The sequence below is a fragment of the Nanorana parkeri genome, unplaced genomic scaffold (assembly GCF_000935625.1).
Source record: "Nanorana parkeri isolate BGI_ZX_2015 unplaced genomic scaffold, ASM93562v1 scaffold919, whole genome shotgun sequence".
NCBI lineage: Eukaryota > Metazoa > Chordata > Amphibia > Anura > Dicroglossidae > Nanorana > Nanorana parkeri.
In genome coordinates, this window is record NW_017307187.1 from 199,969 (window position 1) to 226,378 (window position 26,410).

The 26,410-nt window shown below is 44.4% G+C and overlaps 1 protein-coding gene across 1 annotated transcript in view; it reads left to right on the forward strand.

Moving 5' to 3' along the window:
* The first annotated feature begins 9,016 nt into the window (after positions 1 to 9,016).
* EIF2AK3 (eukaryotic translation initiation factor 2 alpha kinase 3) overlaps positions 9,017 to 26,410 on the forward strand; it is a 50,123-nt gene continuing 32,729 nt past the window's right edge. The window contains exon 1 of the mRNA XM_018566104.1: positions 9,017 to 9,392. Within this exon, the coding sequence (XP_018421606.1) occupies positions 9,136 to 9,392 (257 nt within the window). The 5' untranslated portion in view covers positions 9,017 to 9,135. The remainder of the gene's footprint in view (positions 9,393 to 26,410) is intronic.

Genomic DNA, 26,410 nt, shown 5'->3' on the forward strand with positions numbered 1-26,410 from the left:
TTTGGAATGACACGAAATTTACATCTCTAGTCTCAGGCAGGATCTCATTGGGGAGACGGCAGGTGTGGTGGGAGGTGGCAGCATGGGTGACTAACAGCACCCCCTGTGGTTGACAGTTCGCCGTCCCGCACCCCACCCCCCCTCCTCGGCAGTTGACAGCTTGGACAATTCCGGACCGCATTAACTCACACCCCCCCCTTCCTTTTCTCCTTGCCGCCTCAGGCAGCAAATACGGTAGGGATGGCCCTGTTCAACATGCATAGGGCAGTTTATTGAAATGAATGGCTATGATAACACATGACAAAACTTGTGTGGCAAGTGTGAACGGGGCCTTAAGGTGTAGACTCTTCTCGATATACAGAATATATGCAAACTCAAGACAGTGTGTATTTCTTAACCCCACTGCTTTAATGTTATTACTCTGCAGTTTGTCCCACTGGTTGTAGCTGATAGCTGCAGATAAATAGTGAAACCATGGCAAATGTACTAATGCAGTTTACCAAATTTGCTGATTTCCACGAACAGTCCATGATTTATCCCTGGAAATGACCCTGGTTTTCAAATTTGATCATCTACACAATACAAGTTTAGATTGATTCAGCATCAACTTTCCAGTAATGCTGATATTTATATTTCGCTACTCGCCGATACCGAGTACTTCCGCTAGCATGGAGCCAGCTTCCTGGGCAATTAGGAAGACGGGCAACGTGTTATTAACTGCCGCCGGGCTCCTTGATTGCCCGGGATGCCGGCTCCATGCTGTTTGGCTGGCTCCATGCCGATTGGCTGCAAAGCTGACTTTCCGGCCAATCACCATGGAGCTGGCCAAACAGCATGGAGTTTGCTTCCCTGGCCAATCAGGAAGCCAGGCCGTGAGTCATTACCCAGGGCTCAGCTTCCTGATTGGCCGGGAAGCCGCCTCAATGTTTCCTCGCAGCACTGCCGTTCAGAGGAAATCTCCCTCTGACTGGAAGTTCAGGTAAGTTCAGGTAAGTATCAGAGCATTTGAGCGAGTTCGAGTACTCGCCCAAAACAGTATCGGTGCATCCCTATTCAAAAGTTCACCCGGTCATATAGTACATGCTGTAGGTAGATGGGGAAAGCGTCAACTATCCATCATTCTGGAAGGGCAGCAGAGGTGATCACTCATCGGATCTCTCATCTCATATCACATTGCATTGGTGAAATGACCTGCAAAGTTGGAGATGTCATCTAAATCAGTCATCAAATGTAGACATTGTCTGTGTAGAATACACATTATTGTATCTTTTGCAACAACTTCTGCAGTATACAATTTCGGTCAGTAGATGGCAGTGTGTATACATTCTGTTATATCGATGGTAGATACTCTGTTGTATTGAATAAGGGAGAAAATAAAGCTGTGGCTTCCTTCCTGTTTTCCAAGCCATGTGCAGCATGCTTATCAGACTGTGTGCTTGTCTTTCTCTGGGAGGCTGTGCAAGAAGTTCCAACAGTCTGAATTCACACCCAGATTTATTTCAAGTCACTGCCAACTTGCTGGTAGGGTTAGCAGCATGCAAAAGGTTATAAAAATGATAACATATATAGTACAGTAGAATGTTGTTCTATGGATTTATTTGATTGCTGTAGAGGGGCCAGTAAGGATTTTCTTTTTTTTTAAATTCCATGTTGAACTCTGTTGAAAAAATACAATTAAATACAACTCTGTAATCGTTAATATATCATCAAATTTATTTTTTAAATACAAGCAGCATAAGTACATGAATTTGACCTAGTATCAGCCTCCCACAGGCGTACAGCAGGGCTAGAGTGTGAGAGAAAGAAGCAGCACAAAAAAGTCATTCAGTTAATGTGCTGACAAGGAGTACATAGACGGAGAAAGCAAATTGACAAAAGAGATGAACTAATCACTGTGCAGATCCTCCTTTCACAAGCAGGGGTAGGTCCATGGTGACCTGAGTTTAGAGGAAGCAGGTGGAATGATGCTGCCCATCAGACTGAGGACATCTAGTGGCAGAAAATAATCTCTGAATTGAAGATGAATATTACAGCAAAAGCTATAAATGGGCTATTCAATTTTATCTTGTAATTTTTGCCCAGAATTCTGCATTAAGCACACCAAACTCCTCGATCAACCAATGCTTTTTATAACATAACAGGACCAGACTAATGAGCCCCATCTGACTGCAACTGAATCATATGCAGGCAAATCCAATAGTGTCAGGACAAGCCGGAGGCAGCTAATAATTTCACTTTGGCGCCAATGTTGATTTTTTTTTTTATGAATGAAATTCCCCCCTCCGGTACAGAGATGACATCAGCGATAACTGAAAATATAAATATAAATCCTCTCCAGAGACAACAGAGGATGAGATCATCGGATATCTCAGCACGTGACAGGATGGTTTCAATGCATCCGAAATGAGGCAGGTCAGACGCCGCAGAGACGAGAGATTCCGCTTCCCTCTTTATCTTGTGTGAGTTAAAGGATGACCTCATCTCATTCACCGCCATTCAATAGTTCCTCCTGCCCCGGACACCATCAAAGGCCTGCTATACTATGCAAATGACCGCACACAGATCAATACATGGAAACCTAAGCCGTACAAATGTTTCCTATCGCTGACATACTTCTTGGATCTGTCTGAGAATTGCTACATTGTCCATCACAATCTACATTGCGATAATAGGAGATGTTATGAACTCCATGGGCCGGTGTCTTTTGAGTTTTTAAAATTTATAAAATTCAACATTCTGATTATTTCCTTTAAGTTATTTGATTAATCCAGTTTTATCATTTTGTATCAATTTGGTTTGATTGAGATTATCTACATTTGTTCTAATGAAACGAGATCTAAAGTCCTTCCTATGGACAAATCTATCTCTCCAATTTTTAGAATTTTTTTTTTATAGTGTTAAAGAGTTATATATTTAACTCCTTCCTGATATCTACAGTAATACAGAGGATTGTCCCAGACAATCTCTTGCCTCTTAGCCTTAAAAATGGCTAGAATTGATTTAGAAGTTTGGCTGCCCATTGACTTCAATGGGGTTCGTATTAACTATGGATGCACCGATACGGATAATAGTATCGGTATCTGTGCCAATGCCGAGTAATGCTGCGATGCCTAGGCTGATACTTGAGCTTCTGGGATCAGGGAGCTGGGCAGCGAATCATTACATGTGTCGAGGGAGCATGGAGCCGCCTTCCCCGCCAATCAGGAAGCTGGGCAGCATGTAATGACTCTCTGCCCGACTTCCTGATTGGTCGGGAAGCTAGTCAATCAGGAAGCCAGGAGCCTATAATGACCCGGCGCCCAACTCTCTGATTGGCAGGGAAGCCGGCTTCATGCTCCCTCGCTAACCGAAAAATGGTTATTGGTACATCCCTAGTATTAACATAGCAGGAGTTCGGTGAACCTACCATGAACCGAACCCAGGTACATTTGTTTCACCCCCTAATATCAAATACAGGGGGTAGCTGTGGTGGAACTACAAGTCCCTTGAGGCATTGTAAGACTGACAGCCACAGGTATGACTCCCAGAGGAAGAGACTTGAATTGGCCAGAATTGATTTTGAATCAAGGGGTTCAGATCAAAGTGATACTAAACTCGGATTTAAATATTAAAAAATACATTTAAGTACCTTAACTATTAACAACAATGTATCTTATTTGTGTATCACTCGGCTGTAGATCCTCAAATCATCTCTGAATTGGTGCTGACACTGCCCTTCCTTCTGGGGGGTGACTACTTTTGTTCCCCATGGTCCCTGTGTGTGTTGTAAAGTAGTCACCGCTCTAAGCTCACTCCTGTGATGGACTACAATCTCACATTTAGGGGTCTATACACTAAGCTGCCGTAGGCAGCCGAGTGAAAGACCGGCCTGAAGTGAAGTGAGCCGAACGCTGAAATCAGCCGTACATCGGGTAGCTTCACGTGGCTTCGGGTCGACCGAACATGCTCAGCATGTTCGGCTGACCTGAAGTGCAGGAGGAGTTCGACTCAGCCGATCCAACATCTGGATCGGCTAAGCCGAACCTGCGGCAGGCTACCCGCTGCTGTTCGGTCTATTCTTATAGATGGCATTCGGCTCGGCTGTTCTGCTCGGTCCCTCAGAGTGACCGAGCAGAACAGAAAAATAGTTTAAAAAGTACAAAAAAGTAAATAGAAAAGGATTTTGCAGAGCTAGCAATGACAGCTAGCTCCACCCAACAGTTTTCTATTGGCCGGCGGGTCTGCTGCCGTAAAAAAAAAAAAACTCTCCCGGGCGCTCTGGGGGTCTCCCGCTCCCGACCGGCTCCGTGTCAGAATAAAGAAAAACAAGAAAAAGCAGTGTTTCTCTCCTGGGCGGCCGGGAGCGGGAGACTCTGGAGATCAGTGCTGTCTGGAGATCAGTGTCCCTGGTTAACTGGTAATCAGGGACGCTGATCTCTCTGCAAGTGGCCGGAGCCAGCCGTAAGATCACGGCTGGCTCCCCCCCGCTGTCAATAGCAGGCTGTCGGCCTGCCAATGGCCGGCCGCTCGGCCAGCTTCGGCTTTCAGCGCGGCTCAGCCAAGCTGAGACATATGCCTTCGGCTCGACTGAGCTGCTCTGCTAAGTTCGGGAGCTGTACGGGCTATTGTGAATAGCCCATGTAGCAGCCCTTCGGTTCTACTGAGGTCCTGGGGCCAAAACTAGCCGAAGGATCGGCCGAAGCTACGGCTAGATCCTTCGGCTGCTTCGTGAATAGACCCCTTAGTTTTCTAATTTGTATTGAGATTGAAGTCCATCACAGGAGCAAGCTTGGAGCGGTGACTACTTTACAACACACACAGGGACCATGGGGACTAAAAGTATCCCCCCCTCCAGAAGGAAGGACAGTGTCAGCACCAATTCAGAGATGATCTGAGGGTCTACAGCCGAGTGATACACAAATAAGATATGGTTTTGTTAATAGTTAAAGTACTTGAATGTATTTTTAAGGTTTAGTTTCACTTGAACATTTGAACATGGGAGGAGTTCGGTAAACCTCCTGCCAACCAACCCAGGTACATTCAACTCATCCCTAATATCTAATACAGGGATGGGCAACCTTGGCACTCTAGCTGTGGTGAATCTACAAATCCCATTATGCCTTTGCCGTTATGAGCCATGCCTGTGGCTGTCAGAGTTTTACAATGCCTCATGTGGCTTGTAATTCTACTACAGCTGGAGTGCCGAGGTTGCCTGTATTAGATATTAGGGATGAGTCGAATGTACCTGGGTGGAGGTTTGCCAAACTCCTCCAATGTTTGAATGCTATTCCGAACACCAGTGAAGTCAATGGGAGCCCAGTCTTCAAAATCAATTCTGGCCAGTTCATGCCTCCGGGAGTCAAGCCTGTGGCTGTGGGAATCTTGCAATGCCTCATGGGACTTGTACAGTAGTTCCACCACAGCCAGAGTGCTGAGGTTGCCCACCACTTGTATTAGATATTAGGCATGAGTCAAATGTACCTGAGTTCGGTTCACGGGAGGTTTGCCGCACTCCCCCTATGTCCTTGGTTCTCAACTGGTGGGTCATGACCCGAAAGTGGGTCGCGATCCCGTGTTCAGTGGGTCCCCACGTGCCTTCCACTTTTCTAGTTGAGAAGCTCCTCAGCCTCCCCCTAGCGCAGCACTGTCAGTTCTCACGCCAAGCAGTCATTCAAAATATGCTGCCTGTCGCCGAGCTTTAGTTTGAGGTGGGGGGGGCCTATGATCATGAGGGAGCTACATCCATACGTGCATTGCTTACAGCTCCCTCACGTGTCCTGTAGAGGTGCCTGGACCAGAGTGACGTCACATTCTTCCTCCCGGAACCTCTACAGGGCGCACAAGGGAGCTGTATCAGCAATGCACATATGGCTGGAGCTCCGTCACAGCACAGCAGCCCACACTGGACCCCAGGCTGAGGATCTACTCCGGTTCTCGTAAGGTAGGGAGACTGAGTGGATTAGAAAAAAAAAAAGTAAATTTAATAATTTTTGGTGTGTGAGAATGTGTCTGTGGGTGTGTATGTATGTCAGTGTTTTTGAGGGCCCGTTCATACTAGCACAGTGCGTTAATCGTATAGTACCGTGCGTTCTGGTGTGGGAGGTGTGTTGTGTTGCCATTCATTTGAATCGTACCCCAAACGCACCTCCCACCCACAGTTTGTATGCCCACATCAGAAGGCGAGGTACCCTAATGCCGTGTTTTCCATTGCAGTGTGACTTGGGTCGCGACTTAATAGCCAAGTACAAATGTGGGACCTGAGGTTACACAGGTTGAGAACCAATGCCCTACGTTAATACGAACCCCATTGAAGTTAATGGGCGGCCAAATGTCAAAATCAATTCTGTCCATTTTCAAGGGTAATAGACAAGGGATTGTCAAGGAAAAGGCATGGGGAGCTGAGCACTGACAGGGGCATAAGTACCAATGCACACACAAAAAAAAAAAATACCGTTTGGCGGGGAGCAGTTCTTAAAAGGGAACATTAAAAATGCAAAATGTCTTTAAAGAACATACCCAAGGATGCCCCAAGCCTGTCTGTGATGTGGCACATCTGTACGATGTATACCAGGGGTAGTCAACCTCGGCACTCCAGCTGTTGTGGAACTACAAATCCCATGAGGCATTGCAAAACTCTGACAGCCACAGGCATGACGGCCAGAGGCATGGTGAGATTTGTAGTTTTACCACAGCTGGTGTGCCGAAGTTGCCTACCCCTGATGTATAAACAATGTATAAGCATTGACATTTTCAAATATAAAAAAATGTACCATTTAAATTGCCAGTAAAATAAAAGCAGCCAGGATTCCATTAATCCATCTTCCATACATTGGTGAATGAACCCAGATTCCATTCTTAAATACTACAGACCCAATAGAAATAAAAATGGCGTGGGGTTCCACACCAAAATCCGTACCAGTCCCTTGAATGAGGCTCTGGTATGGCTTTTCAGGGGGACCCCACATTAAAAAATAAATGCTGTGGGTTCCCTCCTAATCCGTACAAGACCCTTATCTGAGCATGCAGCCTCATCGGCCAGGAAAGGGGATGGGAGGCAGTGAGCGTGCACCTCACCCTCTCCTGAACCATATCAGCCCACATGCCCTCAACATGGGGAAGATGCCTTGCTGGGTTAGGGTCATGGTGAAGATGACGAGGACCTCTTCCCTGTAGCCTGTTAGAAAATATGGGTGAGGGGGGGGTCTGTGAGGCGGTGATTTATCATATCCTGGAGCCCCCTAAAAAATAGTAGACATGTGCATTCGGATGTACCTGCAAATCAACGAAATGCAGTTGATTCGGCGGTTCGTCCGTATCCAAAATAACAATTTTTTAAATATGCCCGAATAGACTGGCCGATATTCGGGCATATACGAATTTATCAGAACGCACGGCGGCCACATTGGCAAAATGGCGGTGCGCATGCGCAGAACACGCTGGCGGCTGATATGGCCACCGCTCGTCCTATGAATGACGTCTCCCGATGCCACACACGCGTGGCCTCATGTGACATCATGCACCCCATCTTCAAGATGGCGGTGTGCATGTGCGTTCTGCACGGGGTGCATGATGTCACATATCGCCACGCATGTGCGGCATTGGGAGATGTCATTTTCAGAACGAGTGGTGGCCATATCAGCCGGCAGCGTGTTCTGCGCATGCGCACCACCATTTTGAAGTATATCTTGGTTTACACCAAGATGGCAGCGCCCCCTTGCTTGGGTGCCGCCATCTTGGTGTAAACCAAGATATACTTCAAAATGGCGGCACACATGCGCAGAACGCGCTGGCTGCCGATACGACCACCGCTCAATCTCCAGTTTCTTTGTGCAGTTTTGGATTCGTTGCCTCCGAACCCAAAGCGGCATTAAAATTTGTTTCCTTTGACGAAACGAATGAAATTTTTTTCCATTTCATTAGTTTTTTTGTGATCTGACCCGACAGACTCCACAATGCAAATGACCGCACTCGACTAAATAACCAAGGGGCCAGGAGGTGACATCATTGACCAAATATGGTCATGGCCTTATATGGTCAATGACATCTCCCGGGATTCCCCCCTGAGCTGCACTTGCAGAAACATTGCGGACAGACGGGTAAGAATCCTTTAGAAGAGACAGTCTGATGATCACACATTTCTAGGTAGAGTTCCACTTGAAGCACTATAGCTTGGTCCACTCCCTGTACCTTTCCTGCCATTGGACAGCAAAGATGCAGCAGAAGATTTATGAGATCACCCGCTGTTCACTCTGCTCTCTCCTTCTGTCAGCTGTTTTCAGAGGGCGGTATAGTCCGCTGCCTGTGTGAACCTAGCCTTAAAAGATCTTTGTTCTATGGGGAGAGGTGGGCAAATTCAAGGCTGCAGATATCAATAACTGAAAAACATCTCTTACTGGAGACAGCCAGGCAAAGTGGCATTTTCAGAAGGAGGTCAGCCCTGGCAGCCTCTCTCTTCCTTGGTTTCCTTTGATATGTCTGCTTGACGATATTCAATAAAACCCTTCCAGGTGTGCAGAGGTTAACGATGACGAGTGTTTATTTTGGTTCACGAGCCATGTGACCCATTCCAGCCCCTCCCCTTTGCCCGTTTATGTTAATGGCGGTGTTGGAGACACTCAAAACCGGCCACGTATGTACCGCCACCCTCCACCAATCCCCCTTCCGCTCCACTCGCCGTCCCGCCCCCTTTGAGTTGATGTTATCATTGACCAATAGGAAGTGAACTGCTCACACCATCCGCTAACCAATCATCGACACCTATTGCTAGAACACGCTATGATAGGCCAGCTTATCTTTGAAGGCCTAATGTTAGTAAACAGCGCGCTGAGGAGGAGGGATCTGATTGGCTGCTAGGCTGCTTCCCTTTCGCTGGCTGAAGCAGGACACGCACGCATTGCCACAGGGCTAGACGCATTCACCAATAGAATGAGTCAGGGTTTGTTGGTGGGCGGGGAAAACGACACATGACAAGCAGGAGGGGCTACCAATCGTTGGCATGTTTGTCACCTCTGCTGTGTGTGATTGGTCAGCTGCGGTGTGAGGTGAGGGAATTCTCAGGCTGCTCTGGGGGAGTTGTCTATACAGAAGTGTCATGGCGGCGTTGGCAGTGTTATGAGTTGGTGACTGGCAGTATTGTGTGCACATGTTGGCGGGGATATGGAGGGCCGGGGCCTGCGCTGGTGGCAGCTCGGCCTGTCCGTTCTGGCGCTGTTGCTTATGAGAGGGGTGGTGGCCGGGCTTGTGGAGCACGAAGCACTGGGGAGAGCGGAGGAGCTGCAGGAGAGCAACGCCATCAGTTCTCTGGCCCCGGGAGGGTTCGGGGCGGCTGCAGCCTTCCCGGCCGCGGATGTGACGGTGGAGGATGACGAGGCCTCAGCGGAGCCGGAGGAGGGCCGGGAGAGAACCAGAGCAAGGTGAGGCAGGGGCCGGGGAGTGCGGAGATGGTGAGCCTGGTACCCGTGGATGAAGTCTCCACACTCCCTATATAGTGAGGGGGTCACAGAACATGGCTTTCTCTAACTATGCCTATCCTGACCTCCTTCATCCTGCCATTCCTGTCTCTGGGGGGCACTGATACCACGTGACCCACAGAACTGTCATTCCTGTCCCTGGGGGGCTACACTGATTCCATGTGCCCCACAGAACTGTCATTAATATAGTGAGAGGTCACAGCACATGGCCTTCTCTAACTATGCCATGCCTACCCTGACCACCTCTATCCTGCCATTCCTGTCCATGGGGGGAGGGCACTGATACCAAGTGACCCACAGAACTCATTTATATACTGAGGGCTCACAGCACATGACCTTCTCTAAGGCTGCACCGTTATCATGAGTGCCCCACTCCTGCAGTTGTGTCTCGCACTGCGGCATGTTCTGCAGATGTAGCCCCTCAAAGCAGAGGCCGTCATTCCCTTCATGAGCAGCCAAATTAGAGTCTCTGCTCCCGGAACATTGTTTTTTATAACTTAGTGCAGTAATAAGAAAGCTAGTAATGTTATGTGATGTGTGTGTGTAATATATATATATATATATATATATCAAGTGACTACACTTCTGAACTTCATGTCCTTGGAATGCCAAGCTCTCTGCTGTTATGTGGTACCAGGCACACCTAAAATTCCCACATAAATATTAGGGTGCTTCCCGTCTGTCCCAGTACTGGAGTGCTTTCTATTTTCTTTCTGGGGTGCGTGCTGACTGTCCCTCCCCCCCTGTAACAGCTCGTCAGCCAGTCAGTTATTCACATTCTCTGGGTGTCCTCTGTGTAGATTTCTCATAGTCTATAGCATCATGTGCGCGGAGGGAACTGGGTCTTGCATGGCTTCCAACAGTTTCTAGCAGCTCTGTGTTGCTTAGCTGGGTGTATATTACTTTGTTATGGTCTGAAGTTTCAATTATTTTTTTAGGTTTCAAATGCCGCTTATCTGTAATACAGAAAATAAATATACATAGGCAAACTTTGAACTTGTTAGAATGTTTATGTGAAATTAAGGATTCTGCATCACATCTTTACTATAGTGTCTGCAGGCAATCGTATGGACTGTACAGACAGTGGACACCAACTATCTCTTCCCCCTCCAAGAAAGACATGTCTCAGACATGTTGTCCATTCCCCTGGAAGAGTTGTTTGTGCAGAGAGAAGTTTGCTTTAGTGTTCAAGCTGAGAAGCTTTTAAACAGAGGAGCATTCACCTAAAATAAATAGAATCATTTTGGTGTCCATAGACATGTGATGATCCACAACGGATTTGCTGGTTACACTCGGATCCGGACGCCTGGCAAAGTCTGCTGACTTTCCATGGTCAGCAGATCTTGGTAGAAGATTTGATTTAACCAGCTTTTAACAATCCTAATTGTTTTTCTTTTCCAATAAAATAAAACCAAGTATACTATTCTGATTTCTCTTTTATAGGCAGTAGAACAGAAACAAGCAAGAGCCTGCAGGCATTCAAAGTGTGAAATATTTGGTAGTCCGCTTGAGCTGGCTCGTCCAGTTTCCTTCTGATCGCTATGATTGCCTTTAGTTGACATACAGGCCTGGGGAAAATTGCTTAAAGTGTATTTCCACCTTTGCATCAGATTTGGGAAACCATGTATCTAGACATACAATAGCAGCTGTGATCTTGGTATCGTTTTAAACAGCCGGCAATGGCTGCTCACATACAAAGTCAATCCGGCGTCTGGTGTGCCTATGTGCAAAAATGACAATTGCGCTACACATGTGGCATATCACCGCGTATGTCAAAGTTACAGCAATCATTCTAGGGCCATCAATCACTGTTAAATTGATGAGCGGTAAAAGCTTTTAAAGCCTCGTCTATGGGAAATTTTGGGTATTCACAATCGCACTCAATTTTAAGGCTTGACGTGTTTGGTATCCGTTGACCCGACCTGACCCCGTCTTTTATATTTTACCAAAACATTGTGTATTCTATTTCTGTGCACTAAATTTCATTTGAATGTATTTTATCCTAAAAATACTGGTTTGATAAACATTTGCACAAATACCGTGCAGAAAATTGCAACTAGCATTTCTTTTTATTCTCCAGGGCCTCTAATTTCAGAAAAATATATAATTGTTTGGGGGTTTTAAGCTATTTTCTAGCCACAAATTCAGTTTTTATCATTGCTGATTGTAAGCTCTCGGGCAGGGCCCTCCTTACCATATTGTCTTGAATTGTATTGTAATGTCTTCCTTAAATTGTAAGATGCTGCGCAAACTGTTGGCTCTATATAATCCTGTATAATAATATGATTATTAACGCATGTGCAAAAATTAAGAAATTGCTCCAGACAGCAAATAACATACACATGTACTGACCAAGCCATATGAGCAGCATTTTTTTTTTTTTATTTATGCAATGTGAATGGTGACATGTAAGAAATCTGAAGTAGGTGTTATTCCAATTTCCTGCAGAAGTGTAAATACACTTTAAATCAGGGGTTGGGAAACTCTGGCCTGCCAGCTTTCCATTAACTACAAATCCCAACATGCGTCTGCTTCTGGGAGTCATGCCTGTAACTGTCAGTCATGCAATGGCTTATGGGACTTGTAGTTCCACAACAGCTGGAGGTCTGGAGTTGCCCATCCCTGCTTCAAACAGAAGCCAGTGTCGGAACCTTGGAGCCAGTGGTTTCCTAACAGTTCTAAAGAAAGACGTGCAACATTCACTTGTATGGCACTGCAGCTTGGCAAGGTAATTTCAATGTAATCAACTCTTTATATAATTACGGATTGGTCCCTTTCTGCATTACTGTATGTAAAGCCAACCTTTTACTTTTAGATTTTACTAAAACACTGCATGTGGTCTAAGAGAAGTCCCGTGGGGTTGGGGGGGGGTGCTTGGCTTTGTTGTGCACTCTTTCAGAAGATCACATTTAGGGATGCACCGATGCCGGTATCCCCCGGTACTCGCAGATACTGGAAGTCCCATTAAGGAAACTGGGTGGCGTGTAGACTCTGCTTCCCGATTAGAAAAAGCATGGAGCCGGCTTTCTGTCCACTCAGGAAGCAGAGCACCGTGTAACGATGCGGCACACGGCTTCCTGATTGGCCAGAAAGCCGGCTCCATGCTTTCTCGTCACGAGGTGAGGAAGGAGCATGAAGCTAGTTTCTCAACCAATCAGAAAACTGGGCGCCGCATCGTTACACGACGCCTGGCTTCCAGATTGGCCAGTCTCCCGACCAACCAGGAACCCGGGCAGTGAGTCACTATATGCTGCCCCCTTGTCACAGGTGACGAGGGAGCATGGAGCTGGCTTCCCGGACCACGCTGGATGCTGGGCAGTGTGTAATGACTCGCTGCCTGGGTTCCTGATCACGAAAGCTAAAGCATCGGGCTAGGTATCAGAGCATTTGGGCGTGTACGAGTACACTGCATCAGCACCGATTCTAGTATCCGTATCGGTGCATCCCCAATCACATTGTTTACTTTTAGTTTTTAACTTTATTTGCAGTATTCAGTCTATTTAGGTCTCGGCACAGTAGCAAGTTGTACTGTGGTGACCTGTGGTGCGATCCACTGCGCTGCGAAAAGAGTAGCATGTCTGCATTTTTTTTTTTTTTTCCTCCTCGCACATCACACCTACATTGCGTTGGAGGAAAATGTTGTTGGCACACCTCTTGCTTCAGAAGTTTGTCTTTATTGACCTTCTTGCAGCATATCAGAAAAAGAGCGAGACCCCATTCATACCAACGGACGCTAACGCAAGGTCACCGAAAAATGTATGTGTGAATGGGGCCAGTTCACACCGCTGCAATCCGTTCTGTTCTGTTGCAGTGCGATGAAAAATACGGAAACGGAACAAAAATGGATGCAAACGCACCGGAATGTTAATTTAAAATAAAAAATAAAGATTGGCAAAAAAGGCCTCTGTGGACCGCCAGGGTACCCAGATATTTTATGAGAAAATAAATGGCGCCTCTTTTTTATTTTCTGTTTAGAATGTTTATGATGATTACGTTCAGTTGTTAGGAATAGTTATGCTTTAATGGGCTGTAACATTTACTTTACATGTGATCACATAATTAAATGTTCATATTTGTTTCAATGTACAATGCCGGTTAAAAAGAAAAATGCATATAGAAGTTTTTTAGCCCTATTTCAAAGTAGCAAAAACACAATTTTTTAAATCCTTTTTGCTGAAGATTTTGTGCTACCTTGGTGCAGACGCTTCCTATCCCTATGCACTCCAACAATGGCTGTATGGCCTTTTCTCAGGGTGGTTTGCTTCATAGATTGCACAGTGGACAATCTTTACATGATGTGCGTTGACATGGTTTCTGACTCCATCAGAAGCCTTTGTGACAGGGTGACAATGCAGAAGAGCAATTGGGAGATGAGGACAGGGTGTTGTCACCCCATAAAAGGAAGTAGTTTTTTGTGATTTGGGTTTTCATATAGTTTACCTTTACACTGATACAGTGCAGAATGTGCTGCTCGTGTAATAATTGTTTAGGATCAAGACAACGTGGATTCTGGTCGGAACAGTTTGCGTTTACAGAGAAAACTCCTTAAGTAAATAGAAGTGCAGTCTATTGCTGAAGCATGTGATAATTATGTCTCACAGCAAATACTTCCTGAGCTATGAAGGTGATCGCTATCATTTTACTATGCTGTTTTTCCTCCTGGTAAGCACATTACGTAATGTTTGTGCATGTGTTGTATGATATCTCGGAGAAGATCTGTGAAAGGTGCAAACTCAGATTGTGCGGCTCGGTTTTCCTTTTCTCTTGATCTTGTGTGTGATCTTCCCGTCTATTTCTGCCACTTCTCCTACCTCTGGGAGCAATTACAGCCAGTGTCAGTGAGGGAGCCCCAGATGGGAATTATCAAGTGTTTGCTGGTACTCCCTTTTTTTTCTGGTACTTTTGCTGCAACAGTTTGATTAAAATGCAGAAAGCTGGTAAATATTCATTTGTTTAGGTGGATCCTTTCACCCCGAGTTTAGCTGCTATCTGGGATTCAGCATTATGTCCGCAACTCTTCCTTTCATGGATTCTTTTTGCATTTCTCCGTATGTGATATTATACCTGGTGTTCTTATTGGTTATATCTGTATATGCTGTTGTATTTCCAACACCCAGTTCATCAATGCCCATACAAAACTGTGACTGACACCCCCCTCCCAGCCAGCTGTGGGGTGGGTAATGCCCAGGCTGACGCTGATTAGGCTGCCAGGTGTGTGTGTGTGTGTCAATAACCATTTTGCCTAGCTTGGGTGAACTAGATTCACACTAAGCACCAACACATCACTAGTTCTTATCAGTCAGAAAATGTGGCTATAATACATGCACTATATAGGGGGAATTTATCAAAACTGGAGCAGAACGAATTTGGAGCAGTTGCCCATGGCAACCAATCAGCATCTCTCTTCAGTATGTTCAGCTAAGATGTGAAAATGAAACACAGAAGCTGATTGGTTGTCATGCACAGCTGCTCCAGATTATGTCTGCTCCAGTTTTAATACATTCCCACTATGTACTTTCAGGCACCTCATTTGTAAAATACACTCCTAAAGACCTGAGGAAGTGCACGATGCGCTGCTGAAGAAGTCACATTGGTGCATGATACGCTCCTGTAAAGATACTTTCAGGGCCCATTCACACCATGTCCAGATCAGATGCGGTACGTTACATTTGTCTTCCGCACCAAAACTTCAACACAGTGCATTTGTATGTGATTTTTGGGCTCTGTTCACACCAGTCCAGTCCGTTCCAGTGCAGGAAAAAAAATCTCTGCATGTCACATTTTTCCTGCACTAGAACACACCCGAACGCGTCACAAACGCACTGGACTGGAACACAACAGAAGCTATGACATGGAGCAGAGATTCATTTGCATAATGACATTACCCCCTAAAAAAACCGCACTGGAACAAGTCACAAACGCACCGCGTTCGCAGAAAACGCGCGCAGGTCTGGTCCAGACATGGTGTGACAGGGCCCTCAGTCTGTGGACACATAAAGGAACGCTGACCAGGTGGGTGCAGTAAAGGCAGCACCCCTGACTTATGAGCATTCGGTTTTAGAAAGTCCTGGCAAGGCTTATATCGATATCTACAGCAGACAATCATGTAAGGATACTGCCTGGCATATACCAAGTACAAGATGTACATGATGGGTGAAGGGAGAATAGTCCTGAGGGCTAAATAGAATATTAGGACAGCATGGAAAATCCTCACATTCTGTGTAGATATGGAAAGCTTGCATCAGATTTAGTTAGTACATTTGGTGTGTGAAATGTTGCTCGGCATGCTGTGGTTATGAGCAGATATACAATATCAATGAGAAGAGCAGGTTATTAATGGCGTAGAGGAAGTGAATGAAGTCGGAGATGACCAAGAGTGGTTCTCGGGGTGGGCTGTCCTGAGGTCACAGGAGTTTGATGAAACCATTTGTATTTTATGTAAATCAGTGACTTCAGTAGGATGAGCCTCATGCAGTGATATGTCGGCATGCAGGTAGGACCTCAATACTGACAGTCAGTATTATCACGGGGTATTACTTCATTTTATCCAATTTTTAGGTTTGGTTTTGGACTCTTCCTCTGTCTCCGGGTTCCTAATAGATGCCAAACATGTACTTTTTTTTTTTGTACTTCTATAGTCTTTAAATTAACTTATTCTTCTCATGTATTGACCTAATTCCTAGTTGTCATGATCAATTTTCTTTAAATATCGCAAGTTATTTATTTTTATTTAGGTTTCATTCCTAGTTATCATTATCTGTATTCTTTAAATATTGTGAATTATTTATTTTTTATTGTATTTAAATGTAATCACTTATTCTTAGTTTATTATGTGTAGTCTTTAAATGCTCTTTTATCTACTGATGTATTGACCTAGTTCACATTATTCAAATATTGTGAGCAATTATATTTATTTTATTATTTAGATTTCATTCCTAGTTATCATTATCTGTATTTCTGTAATTTGGAGTTTTTTTTTTTTTTTTTTAAAGTTTTTTTTTTTTTTTTGTATTATTATTATTTAAATATCATTCCTAGTTATCATTATCTGTATTGTTTAAATGTTGCAAGTTATTTTTTATTATTTTAAATAATTTCTCATTCCTAGTAATCATTATCGGTAATCTGTAAATGCTCTTTATTCTTCTAATGTATTGGTTTTAAAGTACAGCTCAGATTTTTATTATCAAGTCCTTATTTATGTAGCATTGTTGGTCAGCAGACCAGGCATTGTACTGTGCATGGCTGGATGTTGAGTTTGGAATGAGCAGGTTTTGTAATATTGTTATACTCTCTAATTTGTATGGGCAATTTATACAGTTTTATCTGCTGTAAATCAGATATTAAACCGCTTTATGTACGTGCCCTTCGTCCTGATTACAGTTTTTATGGCTGTTTTTATGATTTTATGGCATGTCGGTGTTTAAATAATAATACATTTGGTTTTCCTATTTTATGTATTTATTGCTGACATGTAAAACAGTACGTACAGGTCAGTCGTTTCCCTTGTTGAAGATTGGGATTCCCTGTTCCTATCCCACACTGTGACATAGATACAGAAGGTACAAATATTGTGAACGTGACCATGATAAAAATCCAGCTTTCACAGTGTTGGTATTCTTGGTTGGGCACATAGACTGATGATATTATACAATAATTATTCTCTCTGGTGCTAGTTTGGTCACCAATTAACCTACCAGAATGTCTGTGGGAGGAAACCGGATCACCCCCAGGAATACTTCACAGGCTTTGGGCCAAACAGACAAACTCCAGCAGATTGTTTACTCGGTGAGGATCATCTCATTATCACATCTGTGTACATTCTCTGACACTTTACTAGTCAGGAAATTACATTTCCTCTGTGACTCATGCTCAGAGTATTGGTTCTGACGTGTGATCTCTGACACTCGCCAGCTTGGGTGGATTGTAGTGAAAATGTATCGGTATGATTTAGAGCTGCAACAATTATTCGATTAAGTCGATTAAAATCGACGATGGAAAACGTTGCCAACGACTGTGTATTATTGCTGGGATTTGTTGTTCCTCTATAGCTGCTGGTATTCTCCATCGCGCTGTATAATGTATTATTGCTGGGATTTGTTGTTCCTCTATAGCTGCTGGTATTCTCCATCGCGCTGTATAATGTATTATTGCTGGGATTTGTTGTTCCTCTATAGCTGCTGGTATTCTCCATCGCGCTGTATAATGTATTATTGCTGGGATTTGTTGTTCCTCTATAGCTGCTGGTATTCTCCATCGCGCTGTATAATGTATTATTGCTGGGATTTGTAGTTCCTCTATAACTGGTCAGTGGTAATCTGCATTGTGCAGTATAATCATTATACAGCGCAATGGAGAATATCACCCGCTATAGAGGACTACAAATCCCAGCAATAGCACATTATAGTATAATGTTGTACTATTGCTGGCATTTGTTGCATTCCTATATAGCTGCTGGTATTCTGCATTTCGCCGTATAATCATTATACAGCGCAATGGAGAATATCACCCGCTATAGAGGACTACAAATCCCAGCAATAGCACATTATAGTATAATGTTGTACTATTGCTGGCATTTGTTGCATTCCTATATAGCTGCTGGTATTCTGCACTGCGCCGCTGTATAATGTACTATATTGCACACCACACTCTTTTTTTTACTTCCACCGCGCCAAGCTTGCTCCCGTGATGGACTACAATCTCAATAGAAACTAGTAGTCCATCACTGGAGCCTTTTTTTTTTTTTTTTTTTGTCGATTAATCGAACTTAATAATCGGCTAACCGATTATGAAAATAATCGTTAGGTGCAGCCCTAGTATGATTCATTGTATAGAGCTGCAGCTAACGATTATTTTCATAATGGCTTAGTTAGCCGATTATTAAGTTCGATTAATCGGATTTAAAAAAAAAAAAAGTCTGCAGTGATGGACTACTAGTTTGTACTGAGATTGTAGTCCATCACAGGAGCAAGCTTGGAGCGGTGGAAGTAAAAAAAAGTGTGGTGTGCAATATAGTACATTATATACAGCGGCGCAGTGCAGAATACCAGCAGCTATAGAGGAATACAACAACATTATACTATAATGAACTATTGCTGGGATTTGCAGTCCTCTGTAGCTGCTGGTGTTCTTCATTGTGCTGTATATAATTTACTATTGCTGGCATCTGATGTATTCCTCTGTAGCTTGTGTTATTGGAGAGGACTGGTATGATGATGGAGTGCAGGGAAGGAGAGGATGGGTATGATGGTGGAATGGAGAGGACGGGTATGATAGTGGAATGGAGTGCAGGGCAGGGATAGAAAGGATGGGTATGATGGTGGAGTGCAGGGATGGAAAGGATGGGTATGATGGAGGAATGGAGTGCAGGGATGGAGAGGACAGGTATGATGGTGGAATGGGGTGCAGAGAGTTATGATGATGGAATGGAGAGGACAGGTATGATGGTGGAATGGGGTGCAGAGGATGGGTATGATGATGGTGGAATGGAGTGCAGGGGATGGGTATGATGATGGTGGAATGGAGTGCAGGGGATGGTTATGATGATGATGGAATGGAGTGCATGGATGGAGAGGACGGGTATGATGGTGGAATGGGGGGCAGAGGACGGGTATGATGGTGGAATGGAGTGCAGGGGTGGAGAGGACGGGTGTAATGAGATGTAGCTGCTGGTGTTCTTCATTGTGCTGTATATAATTTACTATTGCTGGCATCTGATGTATTCCTCTGTAGCTTGTGTTATTGGAGAGGACTGGTATGATGATGGAGTGCAGGGAAGGAGAGGATGGGTATGATGGTGGAATGGAGAGGACGGGTATGATAGTGGAATGGAGTGCAGGGCAGGGATAGAAAGGATGGGTATGATGGTGGAGTGCAGGGATGGAAAGGATGGGTATGATGGAGGAATGGAGTGCAGGGATGGAGAGGACAGGTATGATGGTGGAATGGGGTGCAGAGAGTTATGATGATGGAATGGAGAGGACAGGTATGATGGTGGAATGGGGTGCAGAGGATGGGTATGATGATGGTGGAATGGAGTGCAGGGGATGGGTATGATGATGGTGGAATGGAGTGCAGGGGATGGTTATGATGATGATGGAATGGAGTGCATGGATGGAGAGGACGGGTATGATGGTGGGATGGGGTGCAGAGGATGGTTATGATGGTGGGATGGGGTGCAGAGGATGGTTATGATGGTGGGATGGGGTGCAGAGGATGGGTTTGATGGTGGGATGGAGTGCAGCGGTGTGTGGGGGCGTGGCTTATGAATCCTGTGCGGTGGGCGTGGCTTAAGCGTCCTGTACGGCGGCCGCAACATGTGGCTCTGGCAGCGCGTGGAGCCCCGAACAGGCTAATCAATCGATAGCCGACGAATTGACGATCGAAAACGTTTTCAATCGTCGATTTTAAACGACTAAATCGATTAACTGTTGCAGCTCTATCATTGTAGCTCGGGATGTTCGGATACCAGTTGTGACCTGTGCCTATACTTGGCATTTTCATGAACTCTGAGGGTTTGTTCACGCCAAATGCAGACCAGATCTGCATGAGTTTCTGCACTCGCAGTGCAGTTTTGTGCCGCGTTTTTGATGCGTTCCAGGCCCATTTAAAAAAAAAAAAAGTTTAAAATGGGTTTTCAGTGCGTTCCAGGGCATTTGCATGCATTTTATGTGTTTGCATGCATTCCAGAGCAGGTAAAATAGGGCTTGCTGCAGTTTTTTTACATGCTCTGGAATGGAATGCTGCAAAGTGAATTGGAGCTAAAAATACCATTGGAATACATTGGGCGCAGTTTTGATCCGGTCTGTAACTGCTCTGCTCCTGGAACGCGCTTGGTGTGAACTAGCTCTCAGGCTTGGTTCACACCTGGGCGTTCCAAATACGAGCATTTTATGCTCGTTTTTTTTAGCACGTTTCAAAACACATTTTTTTGTTCACTGAAATGCGCATTCGACGCTCGTTTTTTAACCTCCCTGGCAGTATGATTTTTTTTTACTTTTTAAACTTCCCGCCGGTTCCGGGACGGAACCCGAAAAACGGCAGCGGCCGGAGGACACAGCGGGGATCGCAGACAAGTTTAGACCTACGCTGTATTCCCGAGTGTGGCTCGGGGTTACCGCTTTGTTAACCCCGAGCCACACTCAGGAATACCAATGGATTCGTGCTGAAACACGCCCCGAAGAAGCTCCTGCACTATTTCGGGCATAGGGCGCTTTTCAGCTCCACAAATCGTGCTGAAATACGCCCAGGTGTGAACCATGCCCATAGCACTCAATAGGATTTCACTTGCTGAACGTTTTTCAGCGCTGAAAATCGCCCAGGTGTGAACCCAGCCTCAGGGTTGCAGCTGGGACCTGGCTCTGGCACTCCACCACTGTCCTGAAATCATTCGTCTGTATTGTTTTAGGAAAACTGTCACATGACGATAAACAAAAATGTATCGGTACTTGGAAAAATTGTATTTGTGAATCCTTTTTATATATATTTAAAACCCCAAAAATCATACAATAAAACAGAGATGTACAAATCCCGGGAGCTCCGTGTGCTCCTTACAAGTGACAGCTGCCTCCTAACTTTAGAATTTTTCTCTAGTCTAGTCCTGGAGCTGGAAAAGTATCTGTACTTGTACCGAGTATGGTACTTGGTATCTGAACATCCCTAATTGTAGGGATTGTCCTAGGACACCTTATCACCAAATCCTAAACAAGAAGCCATGAATGAATAGAAAGGTTTGGAGAAGTCATATTTTGGCAGTAACAATGTTCTGGTGTTGTACATTTTCTCCCCATCTCTTATCAGGTTTTTTAAATTTTATTTTGTTGTTTGATATTCTAAGTCTGTTTATAGCTGAGCTAGCTTGAACGTTTAAATTGCAAATAACACCAATGATAAGAGAAGTGAGATAATTGTATTGCCTGCAGTGGTGAGAAGAGAATACTGTAGTTTCAACAACAGGAAGGGAAGTGTTATCTGGAAGCAATATATGATACAGAGTGGAATGCAGAGAACTGTGTGCGCGGTTATATACAGGTCGTGCTGTGCTGGGCTGTGCTGCTTTTTAAATATATGCAGCAGCTGGTTTGTCTGTGCATGGGGATTTCCAGGACCGCTGATGTCTCCTTGGTGATGAATGATGCTCGCAGGCTGTGTGGTAAGGGAAGAGAGCTGTAGGCTCGATGTAATTGTGTCACTCTATGAATGTTTTGGGTTACCATCCTGGGATCTGTAGTTCCTCTGGGAGCTGATTGTCTACAACTGCTTCAAAGGGAAAGTGCTGCTAAGAAAAGAACACGGACATTTAGCAGTTCACTATTGAAAGTGATTCTAATGATACGGTCTATGTCCTTACTAATGTTACAGCAAAGCAAACCTCAGCGTAAAGTGACACTAAACTCAGGCGTTAAATCTTAAAAATGCATTCAGGTACTTTTAATTATTAAAACAAATGTATGTTATTTGTGTATCACTCGGGCGTAGTTCCTCCAATCGTCTCTGAATTTGTGCTGACACTGTCCATCCTTCTGGAGAGGGGGCTACTTTTGTTCCCCATGGTCCCTGTGTGTGTTGTAAAGTAGCTACCGCTCCAAGCTCACTCCTGTGATGGACTACAATCTCAGTACAAATTAGGAAACTAAATTTGAGCGTGTAGTCCATCATGGGAGCGAGCTTGGAGCGGTGACTACTTTTGTTCTCTATGTTCCCAAGCTTGCTCTCATGGTGGACTACAATCTTATATTTAGGTATCTAATTTTTATTGAAGTTCTAGTATATCACAGGAGTGAGCTTGGAGCAGTGGTTACTTTACAACACACACAGGGATCATGGGGAACCAAAGTAGTCACCTCCAGAAGGAAGGACAGTGTCAGCACCAATTCAGAGATGATTTGAGGATCTACAGCCGAGTGATACACAAATAAGATACATTTTTGTTAATAGATGAAGTGGACCTTTACCCCTCTGACTAAAAATCACATCAGCATAGAGCTAAGCAAGCTTATATGAAATCATCTTGCATTCATTAGCTTAACAAACATTTTTTTTAATTTGCTTACAATTTCGTTTTTTCCACCTTCTGGTCCACTTTGGCACAAATGATGTAATTGTGCCCAAGTGTTGCATCCTGGGGAGATTATATCAGCAGAGCATTGCTGGGAAATCTCATCTGTAATCTCACTAGATCTCAGGGAAAGGCATTTTCCTCCCCTGGGATGATGTGCATGGTCACATGTACCAGAGTTCCAGGAAGTAAAGGGAGATGGATTCATCTGCCCTTAGTTAAAATGGCCAGTGTCAGAAGACTGGGGGAAAAAATAGAAATAAGGTATGCACATAATACAAAGCCGGCAATTATGTAGAAGGATGTGTTTGTAGATTGTCATTACTAAACATTTCTAAAGGTGTGTTTGTTGCTACTTTGAAGATCTCGGTAAATGTTCCTCTTTAACTACCTCCCGGCCAGCCGTTGTGTATACACGGCCGGCCGGGAGCTTCTTGGATGTAACTGGGCGTGTATACACGTCCTGTTACATCCGTCCGCGCGCGGGAAATGCCCGTTATTTGAAAACAGGCAGCGATGCCCGTTAATATACAAGCGATCCGCTGGCTATAGAGCCGGCGGATTGCTTGTATGAGGCCCCGAGACGTGCATCCCCCCCTCCGCGGGTCCCCCCTCCCGCTGTCAAGCTGGTCCCGGCTCTGGTGTGAGCCCGGGACCAGCATATGGCCTCTGTCACAGGGGATCAGAGGGAGCTCGGTACACGAGCTCCCTCCGGTCCCCTCTCCGGTGTCAGAGTGCGGAAGTGATGTATATTACACCACTTCCGCATTCTCGTATCTCGTGTCTTGGAGACCCCTGATATCTCCATAAAGAGGACCTGTCACCTCTTTTGCTATCACATAAGGGGGTTTCTCAGCCCCCTCTGTGATAGCAATAAAGTTAAGTGAAAAAAAATATAGTAAAAAAATTTAAAGTCCCCCAAAGTTTTTAAGGTCACTTTTAACAATGCATAAGGCAATATTTAGGACTCGTTTTGGAGACTGACTTTTTATGGCTTCTATGGGGGACGTTTTAACTTCTCTGTTTGCTGGGAATATCCCTATTTGCAGAAGTTTTAGTTCATCGTTTTGAGGGTTAAATATCTCTTGATTCAATGCTTGAACTGTTATCTTGTCTTGCGATAAATGTAATCGGTTTGCGTTGCAGCTTAGCAAGCTCATGCAACCAAACACTGGTATTAGCACTCATGTGGGCAAACATTTGTGTCCTCAGCTGTGCTTGAGGTCTGTCCTGCTGTGTGCTTGTTAGTGGAAGTCATAGTTGGGGATGATACATAAACTCAACATTGGTGTTCTGCATGTTTCTAGGTAAGCTCTAGATCTTTACTATGTATCATCGAGTGCTTGTCTGGGTCTCTGGGAAATATCTCTAGATGGCATGAGTTAGGATTTCAGGGACATGTGCACACTTCCAGCTACAATTTGCAGTACATTTATATGGAGGCAAGCCTCCTTTTAAAGGAAATGCATAGCCTTTTATTTATTTATGTATTTTATTTTTAGAATTGTAAAAGTGGGCAGATAAAGAACTTTAGGATCATTACAGCACTGGGAGTCCCCGGTTTGAATCCCGGTCAGGACGCTATCTGTAAGGAGTTTGCACGTCCTCCCTGTACTTGCGTTGGTTTGCTCCGGGTACTCTGGTTTCCTCCCACACCAAGGTCCTGTCTAAATCGGCCCCAATATATGCATGTGAGATAGGGACCTTAGATTGTGAACTCCTTGAAGGTAGGGACTGATGTGAATTTGCACTGTAAAGTTGCATGTAAAGTTCTGTGTTAAAAATTGTCGGCGCTATAGAAATGCCAATAAAAAGTAAATGTATAAAATGTGTTTATGTAGTTTGACAACAGAGATCACTTAGATGTGTCTGATCTTATTAAAGTGTGTTCATGTCTGCAAAACCTACATGCGTACATGGACAGGGCTTGAAAAATGTTATTGTCTCGCCAGTCAGTCAAAGATTTCCCCAGTCAGCATGACCGGACTATAGCCTTGCACTTTAACATTTTTTGGGGACAGATAGAGCTCTCTTTTGGTGGTATATAATCCCCACTGGGGGGGAGGGGTTTATTTTTGACTATATAATGAAAAAAGTATGGTAAATTTCGAGGGGGGAAAAAGAAGTGTTTTATGTTAAAAAAAACATTTTATTCGTACCCATATTTCTGGTAAAATATAAAAGACGGGGTCACGTTGGGTAAATGGACACCAAACATGTCAAGCCTTAAAATTGCATGTGCCCGCAAAATCGCAAAAAAAACCCACTACACTGAAAATTGACCATGGGCGACGCTTTAAATGCTTTTACTGCTCATCAGTTTAGCGTTATCAGTGATTGATGGCCCTAAAATTATTTCTCTTACTCGCGGTAATATGTAATATGTGCGTCACAATAGGCACAATTATCGTTTTCGCATATAGACGCACGTGTGTATGTGGGGGGTAGGGGACTTTTAATAAATTATGTATGTGTAATATATATATATCAATATAAATGGGTAAGCCGTATTAGTCCAGTAGACAAGATGTCAATATATATATAATTTTTTTTTTTTTCTTACACTTCTTAAAGTTATCACATGGGGGGGCTAAGAAGCCCCCTATGTGATGGTCATTTTACATGACAGGTCCTCTTTATGGAGGCCTCAGGTGTCTCCTAGACCCTTAATGTCACCTAGGGACCCCCAGAGAGATCTGCTTCTGAAGCTGGAGAGTGACCGCAGAATGCACTTCCTGCATTTGGGGTCCGGAGAGGAGATTGTGTACCGATCTCACTTTTAATCTCCTTTGACAGACGTGCTGGTCCCAGCTGCACCAGGCACAGCGAATCTCGGGAACGGCAACGGCAGTGACGTGGGGGTAAAACCGCAGCTAATACAAGTGATCGGCATCTCTAGAGACGCCCGATCGCTTGAATGTAGAGCTCCCAGCCGGGATTTTTCAAGCCATGTACATGGGGCTAGACATATTTGCTGATTACATATGCTGGCTCCACTTCCTTTTTTATGCATCTCTACATACCCTGTTTCCCCGAAAATAAGACCTACCCCGAAAATAAGACCTAGTACTATTTTTGAGAATTGCTAAAATATAAGACCTACCCCGAAAATAAAACCTAGTTGTGACCATTCCCAGGGCCGGTGGTGGCATAAGGGGGAACTTGAAGAGCTGCGGGAGGGAATAAGGGGTGCCAACGAAGCCAGCGCTAGAGGAAGCGAGGCAGCACAGGAGGGAGGAGAGCCCCATAAGCCGATGCTTCCTTTTATAGCGCCGGCTTCTGTCACAGGCGGAGTGATACCAAATGCACTCCGCCTGTGAGGAATCCATAGTGAAAGCTTCGCTCATTCTGGTTACCAAATTGCTCTTGGAAAGGTACGGCACCCCCGATTGCCCTGATCACCCTATTCTTAATTTTGCCATTTTGTATTATTTTATTTGGATTTGCATTAACTTTGGATTGTTGTACATTAAAAAAAATAAGACCTACCCCGAAAATAAGACCTACCCCGAAAATAAGACCTAGTGTGTTTTTGTTTTTTTTTTTGAGCCAAAAAAAAAATATGAGACAGTGTCTTATTTTTGGGGAAACACAGTAGTACTTGTACTTTATTGCTCTTTCCCACACTGCACATCTATGGGCCTGCCAGGCCAGTGAAAACTAGGCACTGTGCCTGATTCCTTATCTATACAGTTGCTCAGCAGGGAGGTGTGACTGCAATTAAATAGAAAGCTCCTTTTTAGTGCCTCATTTCCAAATGTTCGGATTTATTAATATGTATGTAGTAGCATAAATATGGAAGAGAACGCTTGTAAAAAGTTATTTAAATAATTACTGTAAGGTCTAATTCCAAGATCTAATAAAAAAAAAAAAAAAAAAATGAATTCTGCTGCTCCCCCCCCCA